Source organism: Acanthochromis polyacanthus, chromosome 11 (assembly GCF_021347895.1).
Source record: "Acanthochromis polyacanthus isolate Apoly-LR-REF ecotype Palm Island chromosome 11, KAUST_Apoly_ChrSc, whole genome shotgun sequence".
NCBI classification, from domain to species: domain Eukaryota; kingdom Metazoa; phylum Chordata; class Actinopteri; family Pomacentridae; genus Acanthochromis; species Acanthochromis polyacanthus.
In genome coordinates, this window is record NC_067123.1 from 15,896,728 (window position 1) to 15,907,743 (window position 11,016).

The following is an 11,016-nucleotide window of genomic DNA, read 5'->3' on the forward strand; positions in this document are numbered from 1 at the left end:
TGGAGGCCAGGTGTGGGTTTGGGCATGGAGATCTGGCAGAACCAAGGTGGTAGGTACAATGATCCAGAGGGAGGCAGACAGAGCAGGCTGGCAGGTCTGGCAGGTGTGGTCACAGACTGGACAGAGAGCAGTCACTGTTAGAGGCAAGAGCAAAGTAGAACCAAAATTCAAAGAGTGGTTGGATTTGACTAACTGAATTATTCAATGGTCCGGTGAGCTGAACTAGGCTTTTATGGAGCAGGGATAGTGAGCCATTCCCAGGTGTGCACACTCAGGTAATCAACCAGTAGCCTTCCCTTGCACACATTCCATACACGGTGCCCCACGATCACCCACAGGAGAGAAAAGGGAACGGAGGGGGAAGGGAAGGTTGCCAGCTCACTAGAGCTGGAGGTGGAGGTCATGATATACCTGGCAACTAGCTTCACACAGTTTTATTTCATGAAAAAAGAGGAATACAAAATACCATTACAGTAACCGTAACGGTTATTGCAAGTGTCACTACAAATAATGCAGGAGAGGAACGCTGGTAGACAACTGTTAATACATTGTGGTACATCTTAAATACAAGGTATGTTCCAAGCAGCAGTAAAAAAAAGACCTGTTTTTCAATAAAAACTGCCATGCCTACCAGATATGATTACACATTAATTAAGAAGAGAAGATCCCTGGTTAGCGTCCTGGTCTGGGCCTGGAATCTTTCTGCATGAAGTTTGCGTGTTCTCCATATGCATGCGTGGATTTTCTCTGGGTACTCCAGCTTAATCCCACAGTCCACAAACATGCTGAGGTTAATTGGTGATTCTGAATTGTCTGTAGGTGTGAATGTGAGTGCGTTTGTCTCTATATGTAACCCTGTGACAGACTGGTGACCTGTCCAGCGTGTCCCCCGACTTCACCCTAAGTCAGCTGAGATAGACTCCAGCCCCCCACAACCCTAATGAGAATTAAGCGGTGTATAGATAATGGATGGATGGATGGATCAAGCGATCTTTATGGAATTATTACTCTCTGGATAGTTAAACCCAATTTAACTCCTTGTCACATGAGAAAAGCGATCTTTTTGTCCTCTGTGGTTTTATTTTAAGGCAGTTTATTGCCATACAGATTTTCTTACGTTGCTGTCTCTCTTGTTGCTCAGTCTTTCTTCCTTCTCTGACATGGTTGTTGTTGCCACAGCAACAACATGTCGGAGTGTTGTGGTTCATCTGTGTTCAGCTGCCAGCTGATGCAGCTCAGTCGCCCACCTTCAATGATGTAGTGAAATGCCTCTGTACAGGCGTGAGAAAATAAATGTGACCAGACAGTTCTCATAGGTTCGTAGAGGCCAAGTCTTACTACTAGCATTAGAGGTTGATGTGATCATGACAAGGAATCAACCGATTATCCGACCGGCCAATCATTGGCGCCGATATTTGGCATTTTTCTGATTATCGATATTGTTGTTTTTATTAGCCGATTACTGATAAAATACAGTTCTTGTGTTATTTTGGCTCTAATGCAGCTGACTCTCACACTTTATATCGTTTCACTAATTGCACATCCCCAATTCCGTTCCTCAACTTCTGTCCTCGCATCTTAGTGCCACCCACCAGAACTTTGAGAAGTCTAAGTGAGGAAGAGTTGCGAGGACAGAAAAGTTAAGGTAACAGATAGTTGCCAAAATGGGATATTCTCAGCTCAGAGCCGTCAAGTTAAAATGACATCAATTAAATACGATGTTTTTCAAAGCTGCATCACCTGTCCATTGTTCTATTATAAACTACCAGTGTATTTTATGATATCTGTCCAGCACACCTCCTCGATCCCTGATCCTCTCTCCACAATAAACGTTTTACGATTGAGAAGTCCTTTGCTACAATGCACCAAGATTGATTTCTGGATCGTAGGCCTGAGGATCGAGGAGTCAATGAGGAAAGAGATGAGCCTTCTGTCTTTGTAGTCCCTCTCTTGTCTTAAGTAATTAATTGCCCACTGCACAATCTGATTGGCTGTTCCATATCACAAGTAACAGCCAATCAACACTGAAAGCTGCTGTTTACAGACAGGCACAGAGGTATGCTTACAGAGCAGGGCTTTCCCCTTTGCATTCACTGCATGAGCTGCTATTTAAAAGGTGAAACAACTTTGTTTTCGGATCTCGATGATATGCTCTTTAGTTTTGTTGTTTTTGGGGGCCTAATGGATGTGGTTGATCGTGACTTTTTTAAAAATATTGACTTTTTCTCGAACTCTAGTTGTAACCCGTAGTCATCATTAAAATGCATGAATAAACAGAGTGGTTATGAAATTAGTAAGCACCATATATCAGATGTGTTTGTGCCCTGTAGCATGATGATTCTGTATCCAAATTATTTATCAAAGAAATAACTGTATCATTTCAGCATTACATGAAGTGCATAGCAGTAGACAATAAACGCTTCTTGAGGGGCTCTTAAGACTGGGTTAAAGACAACATTGAGCATGTTACGAATGGAGTTATAAAGACATTGGTTTTTACCAAACAAATGAGTTCAGGAAAAATGCTGTTTTGTTGCATTCTGGGAAGTCACATGTTTTTAGTGCATATACATATCAGGATAATTTGACTGCTGATGCCTCAATTTCTTTTCTCTACTCAGAACAGCTTTTTTGGGAATTCAGCTGTAACAAAATCCAGTATATGTGAACACTGTGAACAGGAAAGAAGCAAATATATGTTAACCATGGCTGAAGTTAAAGTATAACAGCCAGATAAACATTGTACCCCATGCAGTCTTTATTGATTGCAAATTGGCCTTTGTTTAAACCATCTCACAGAGCCCTTTAGCTTTACAATTCCCACAGTGTTCTGATCTGTGAGAATACAATCCAAGCTAAAGGTGACACTAGCTGTATCAGCCAACAGCCAGCAGCCAGCTAATACTTGGAATTTTCTCACTGTTGTGGTGACATTGCTATAGAGAATCAAGTAAGCCACTGGGTCTTCAGTTCTTCAGATGCTGGAAGTGCATGAAGACTCGCAGAAGTAGCTGTAGAAAATAAACAAACCTGGTGGATTGCAAGGCTGCTGCTCATTCTGAATGTCTCCCTACACAAGCAGTGGGCAGTGAGATGCAGGATTATTCAGTGTTTAAGCTAGATAACTATTAGTTTTTTAGCTAGCGACTAATTCAGAATAATTTACCTGAACTGTTTTCAACACCATGAGTAACTATAATGCCTCAGAGATATGTTTGTTCCAGTATTATGCAAAATGATGGAAGACCTGAGCTTTAACAGCAGATTGATGGCAAATGTGGTTCCCTGTAATTGCTTAAGAAGGACCAAATGTGCTCGGTAAAATTATCATGACCTAGGAGGCTGTCTAGTTGTGGGAGGGCTTGAGGAAAAGGAAGAAGTTAACATCTTAATGCCTTGACAAATTTTATGTCACACCTAGTCTAACAATCATAGAACACAATAAAAGTGGATTTTCATCATAAGAGACCAGGAATAAAGCAGTGATAGACCCCACCTGACATTAGCGTACGATCTGTTTCTTTATCTCATCCTCAATAGGTGTTACCATGACAACAGACGAGGCAGAAAGTCACAAGAAGCCGGGGCAGCAGGAGGAATCTGGCCAGGATGCTCGGCCTCCCTCTCCAGAGGATGAGCAGCTCCGGCCTCGAAACCGCAACTCTGCTGGTCGTGGCCTCTCACGCCTCTTCTCCTCCTTCCTGAAAAGACGTTCGCAGTGTGAGAGTGAGGGGGGAGAGAAGGGGAACAAGGAAGAAGAAGAAGCCAAAGCCCCCATTGCTGACCCTGAACCAGAACTGAGAACAGAAGGAGAGGTTGCTCTGGACCAGCACTCAGTAAGCAGCGCCGAGGTTCAGGTCAGAACACATATACTCAGAGCAGGGGTGAGCAATACAAGCCACTAGCAACATTCAGTTTCTAGAATTTCAGGTCTATACATTATTGACAGGCTTCATTTGAATATATTTTCCTTGTCACCAAATAAATAAAGTATTTATTGACATAGAAGCATAAACACTGAACATCCACAACATTTTAACCACTTACATGTGATCATCTCAGTGCAATGCGATATTCTTCTCGGAAACTTTGGGTATTGGCATTCATGTGGATGTCACTGTGACACATACCACACTTCTAAACACTGGTGCAGACCACGTACACACCCCCTTACAGAAAAATCACAAGATTTTTTTACCAGTGAGATAACACATAGAACCGCGAGAATTTTTTCACTACCCATGCAGAGGGAAAGACGCCAAACTGGTGGATACAACGCGCTCACATGTGCACTTGCAGAGCCAGACACTTTGTGGGAAAGTGAGGAGGAGTAAATGCAACCTTCACTGGAGTTTCTTGTCTCACCTGTAACTTTAATTGTAATGTCACAGATTTCACATGTAATCTCATGTGGTTGTGCATAGGGCTTCACATTTGAAAATACATGGGTTTAACATGAAATACCATGGATTTCGCATTGATATGTGGATGAGTTTCACATATAATCCCATTTAGAAGACTTCGAAAGCATAAGAGAGCTCCAAGCATACTATCCCTAGAGTGAAACATGGCACCACCACCATGTTAGTAGTATCATGCTGTGGAGGCTAATCTCAGCAGCAGGGTCAAGCAGACTGGCTAACCAGAACCAAGTTCAACAAGGTCAAGAAAGTTTATAGAAACAGGGATAGAGAACTGGAGCCACAGAGACTCGCACACTGCACAGCACACAGAATCCTAAGTAGGAACAGAATGTGCGCGGAGCACGCAACGCAAATCTCAATACAGAATGCGCAGAATCAGCGCAACACCAACCAGAAACTTAAAAACACTGCTGATGGATGGTGCAGAAAACACACACTATGAATGACACAGTGCAAGCAAATACAAATAACAAGCTATCCAGCGAATTAAATACATAAACTTGCGTACCACAAAACCACACTAATTAGCCAGCTTTTGGGATAGGAAAAATAGCCAGGGGAATGTCAACAGGAGGTGTACAGCGTGGTTTGAATGGGTTTTCAGGCAGAGATGAAAGGTATTCGGATCCGGGGTTGATCGGAGATAAACCAGAATCCAGACAGGTGTGTCGTGGAGGCTTTTAGCATGAGGCAGGTGATCCAGGCAGGAAGTAGCGCAAAGGACGAAACAAAGAAGAATTAAATTAGCAAAGGAATGAGGAATGAGCAGAGTAACAGAAGTGTGAGTTGAGCAACCGTTGTTCAACGGTCTGGCATCAAATGGTGATCCAAACCCATCTTTTATAGCTGATGGTAACGATTGAGAGCAGGTGAGCCGCTCCCTGCATCAGGTGTTGTCCCTTAGCTGATTATCGAATTAAAGCGAAGCACGCACACACGCACACACACACACACACACACACACACACACACACACACACACACACACACACACACACACGTTTGTACTTCTATCTTAGTGAGGACATCCATAAGCGTAATGCATTTCCTAGAGCCTTACCCTAACCTTAACCATCACAACTGATTGCCTAAACTTAATCCTTACCCTAACCCTAACCAAACCTCAATTCATACCTGTTCTCTAAAAATAAGTCTTCACCCTCAAACATGGCTGTTTCAAAGTGAGGACCGGCCAAAATGTCCTCACTTTGTAAAAATGTCCTCACTTTGATAGTTAAATGCAGAAAATGGTCCTCACCATGTAGCAAGTACAAGAACACACACACACACACACACACACACACACACACACACACACACACACACACACACACACACACACACACACACACACACACACACACACACACACACACACACACACACACCTCACTCGCGCCCACAAACAGGAAAAGGGAAAGAAGGGAGAGTTCCCAACAAAGCAGAGATGGAGGTGGAGGACATGACAAAAAAGTGTCTAAAACCTATTGAAATAGCAGTATGTATTTATGCATTCATCAATGTCACGTGGTCAGTGTAAGTTTACTGTCAAAGCACTAGTACCTCCTGTGGTAGTGATACTGTCAGTGGTCCAGACTAAATCAGAAACATCATCACAAATTAATAAGTTTGTAGACTGTATTGACAACAAAGTGTCTTTGTTAGGCTGTCCAGGTCGAGAAGAAAGAAGCTGAGGAGGAGCCAGCTGGAAAGGAGAGGGTGAACGAGGAGAAGGGCGAAGAGGTGGCCCTTGAGAAGGACGAGGAAAAAGACAAGGGGAAGGAGGAGGAGAAGGACTCTGGTCTTGAAGGAGGAAGTACAGGAGAAAAGGAGGAGAAGACGACAGAAGAAGACGTCAAAGCCTCCAGAGCTCCACGCCGACCCAAGACCATGCAAGTTAAAATCACCCTGCTGGATGACACTCTCTTTGAGTGTGAGTTGGATGTAAGAGCATTTTTATTTACGTTTTTCATATCATGCACACAAAAATGGACAGTGAAAACACAACTGCCTAAATTCTAAAATTTTCAACATTGACAGCAGTGTTTTGTTTGTTGTTTTATTTTTATTAATGGATTACTTAGGATAAAGGGGAAGTGTTTTATTTACTGCTATTTCATAGATCCAATAAGTACTACCTACTCCCTTTTGTGGTCCTCGCAAAAAGTTTTATATTACCTCACAATACATTTCAGGTTTTCTAGTATTATGCTATGTGTTACTTTGCAATACATTTTGTATTTTCTACTGACCTGTAGAAGAAGGCTGAGCACTAACCTGACATACACTAATTAGCTGGCATATTGTGACCACCTGCCTGCAGTTGGCTCTTTGGTGTCAAAACAGTTCCATCAAGCCAAGGCATGGATTCTATAAGTCCTTTGAAAATACTCCATCAGCCACCAAGACATTAGCAACAAACATGTTTTGTTAGGCTGCACACTGGCGTAGTGGTTAGCACTTTCGCCTTGCAGCAAGAAGATCCCCGGTTCAAATCCCGGCCTGGGCCTGGGATCTTTCTGCATGGAGTTTGCATGTTCTCCCTGTGCATGCGTGGGTTTTCTCCGGGCACTCCGGCTTCCTTCCACAGTCCAAAAATATGCTGAGGTTAACTGATTACTCTAAATTGCCCGTAGGTGTGAATGTGAGTGTGATTGTTTGTCTGTATATGTAGCCCTGCGACAGACTGGCGACCTGTCCAGGGTGTCCCCTGCCTTCGCCCAAGTCAGCTGGGATAGGCTCCATTACCCCCCGCGACCCTAATGAGGATAAAACGGTGTATAGAGAATGGATGGATGGATGTTTTGTTAGTTTACATAAGTAACTTAAAACTGTCCAGTTAGTTTTGAGTGTGCATATGTCCTTCCTCCGACCACTGTCAGTATGTACTGTTAATTGTTAATCTGTTTATCTCATTTACTTGATGAAAAACTTCTAGTACAACTAAGAATACAAGTATATGAATGAGTATACTTGTATTCTTAGTAAAAATTAATATAGGACTTAAGAATTTTATATGCTTAGCATAAAAGTCTCTTTGTATTTTATGGTTGTAACAGAGAGAAAAGAGGTGTTTGTGTCTCATTTGGTTGCATTTTCCACAAACCACTCAAACAATTCAAACTGTTCCTGATGACCTGGTGTCATGGATCGAGTTCTGTTTTTTGGGACATCACTACAGTGATGCTGCTATACCTTATACCTTATGTTTTGCCGAGAGAGGGTCTTTGGATTTTATGTGTGCTGCATTCCAGGGCAGCAAGTTGCAAGTGCTACAACTCTTAATATTGTGACTCAAATTTCATTTTTTTTGAGACCTGTGGAGCTTTGGCTATATTATACTGTTGATTTCATATTAAAAGGAGTGTCATGTCTGGGTGCAGTTAGATGCATCTTGATGCAGTTCATCTCATTGATTCATTTAGATGACTGTGAGTCCAAATGTAAATCTTGGTTTTCGCAGGGTGAAAGAATTTCTCTGTAGAGATGTTGAGTCACCATATTTCTGCCTTGTTTGGTGATGATCCCAATAGCAATTTCAGATTTTGTCTTCCACTTCTTGTTCTAAGAAATTCCTGCTTCTTGCTTTCTTCTGGAGATATATCAGTTGACTTCTTTCAAATACTTTCATTGAAGACAGTTCTAGACGGACATGTTAAGGACAGTAATTTCTTTGGTGAGCGAGCAACATTTTTTCAGTGGTCTTCAGCGGATCACGGTATCACTCCTAGTTGACAGTTGTGGTGAGTACTGTTTTACTGCTTCCCATAATGTTGGTATCTTTGGGAGCGTTTTAATCCAAGTAATTCTTCTGCTGCTGTGGAATCTCCTGACCATCCATTTCACTGTGATTTTCACTGTTAAAAGCTGGTTTGTGATTCCACCTTTGGCCTTGAGTCACTGTTGGTGTCTCGTTGTTGTTTGGGATTTAGTCTTTCGGAGTACTGTTGGTTTTTTCAATGATTTTATTGAAAATTGTGATTGTTTCTGGTGTTGTGATGATTAGAAGGATTGTATAATTCCTCCAGTGAATAAAGTTGTGGCCACCAGGGGGCATCGGTTAGAATGCACTCAAAGACAAGATGTTCCTTTTTGACATTTACTTTTGTAAACAAAGGTGTATGTATGTGTGTGTGTTGTTCTGATACAAGAAATAAATCAAAACAAGTAAATAGTAAGTGTGCAGTATCACAAGTCTGCCCAATACTCTTCTAATCTACAACGCCATATTGTTGTAAATCTACAGAAATGAAGTCACATAAATCAGCTGGACATCTGCAAGAATAAAGGACAAGACTGAAATATTTGCACATCGCAAGAAAAGACATCCTTGAATAAACATCTAACAGCAAGGTCTCAACTATTATACTACATAATAACAAAGCAACAAGCAAGTAAATGCCAATTATAAATCCAGCGTCAACTACCACACTGTTGACAACATGAAAAGTGAAACTAAATAAATAACATATTCACTTACTTGTAAAATGCTCGCACACTGAAGAAAAATGTACGTAGTATAAACTACAGTCTACAGTCTGTATATATGTATAAACTACAGTCTTCATAAGCAGTTTCTTCCTTACCTTTTATGAACACGGAGTGAGAGTGCCCCTCTGTAGGGCAGCAGAGCATAGTGACCTGTGATTGACGAATTGTTTGATTGTCTATTAACCCCTTCAGACCAGACCAAAAACAATTTTTATCCAGTTACATTTTACTCTTCTACAATGTAGAAATGTAGTGGAAAAATAAGACATTTTTGCCAAGTAATTTAGATTTTATTTTTTTTATTTGCATTTTTAGATGTCTACAATGGACAGCATGACTGAATGGGTGTGAAATGTCATTAAAGCATAAGAAAAAGAGGATATGTATTTAACATTTGCAAGTGGATGCCTGCATGCATGTGTGTGTCTGTGTGCAGGTATGAGCATGACAACTTTGCATAGGCATGATTGTGGATAACATAAAATCAAGACATCAGTTTTGATGTCTTTGTCACGAAAATATCATGAATGCAGTGTCATACTTTTTAACATAGTAGACTACATGTAGCAAGTGATGACACAAAAAGTTGAAACAGACATCACCTTGTTTTATTGATTCACTAATTTTTGATGACCATATATATATATATATATATATATATATATATATATATATATATATATATACCGGGCTTTGCAAAAGTTCTGTTACACGGTTTCATGATCTTTAGAGACGTTTACATGTCGGAGTGAAAAATTCCATTAAATAAACTGAAAGTTCTACCTTATAGGCAGGTGTCCTTAATACAATTTTTTTCTCCGGTGAAGTTGTATCAAGATGGAAGTCAAAAGAGTTGAGATATCTGCTCTCCTTCATGCTGGCCACAACAAGCCTGACAGAGCCAAGCAGCTGAACATCAGCCGGATGACCGTCCACAGAGTCGCGGAGAGGCTCAAGAATGGTGAAGATCTTTCAGTGATCTGTCAAGAATGGTGAAGACCTGAAAGATCTTCACCATTCTTTAGCCTCTCCGCGACTCTGTGGACGGTCATCCGGCTGATGTTCAGCACAAAGGAGAGCAGATATCTCAACTCTTTTGACTTCCATCTTGATACAACTTCACCAGAGAAAAAAAAAATTGTATTAAGGACACCTGCCTATAAGGTAGAACTTTCAGTTTATTTAATGGAATTTTTCACTCCGACATCTAAACGTCTCTAAATATCATGAAACCGAGTGTAGCAGAACTTTTGCAAAGCCCGGTATATATATATATATATATATATATATATATATATATATATATATATATATATATATATATATATATATATATATATTTATATATATACACACCGTTCAAATGTTTGGGATCACTTAGAGATGTCCCTATTTTTGAAAGAAAAGCAATTTTTTCAGTGAAGATAACATTTAATTAATCAGAAACACAGTCTAGACATTGGTAATGTGGTAAATGACTATTCTAGCTGGAAACGGCTGCTTTTTAATGAAATATCTACATAGGGGTACAGAGGCCCATTTCCAGAAACCATCGCTCCTGTGTTTTAATGCTAAATTGTGTTAGCTAATTCTGTTGAAGGCTGATGATTAGAAAACCCTTTGTGCAATTATGTTAGCACATGAATAAAAGTGTGAGTTTTCATGTAAAACATGAAACTGTCTGGGTGACCCCAAACTTATGAAAGGTAGTGTAGATTCCATAACTTTGCATTGTGACACAAAATAATGAAGTGAATGAATATCACCCAACGCCTGATGTCCACTGAAATGGGCACCACAGTACCTTATATTAGCCTACAGATGTAGTGTTTGCATAAGAGCATACTGTATACATTTTAGCCTTGCTGGGTGGAGCTCCAGAGTAACAAAACATCTTTAGACTTGAAAAATTCTTAGTATCATGATTCACTTTGGGTTTGATCCACTACTGAATCACTTTTAAGTGACACTTGTAAGTGCTGGTCCTTGTTTGGTTTAAAGATGGTGACTGTGCTCTGGGACACCACTAGACAGGCTTCTTCTGACAAGACTTTTGCTGATTCTAGTTTTACAGTCTTTATTTAGTAAATTCTTTACTGTG

General features: G+C 40.6%; 1 protein-coding gene across 12 annotated transcripts in view; it reads left to right on the top strand.

The window, feature by feature from the left end:
- epb41a (erythrocyte membrane protein band 4.1a) overlaps positions 1-11,016 on the top strand; it is an 81,579-nt gene that overhangs the window by 18,948 nt on the left and 51,615 nt on the right. For 11 of the 12 annotated variants that reach the window (XR_007945266.1, XR_007945265.1, XM_051956137.1 and 8 more), the window contains exons 2-3: positions 3,541-3,857; positions 6,090-6,368. Coding sequence is in view for 10 of the 12 variants with exons in the window: in XM_051956137.1 (XP_051812097.1) it covers positions 3,549-3,857; positions 6,090-6,368 (588 nt within the window). In the remaining 2 variants the exon portion in view is untranslated. The remainder of the gene's footprint in view (positions 1-3,540; positions 3,858-6,089; positions 6,369-11,016) is intronic. The other variant, XM_022214881.2, reaches the window with a different exon arrangement.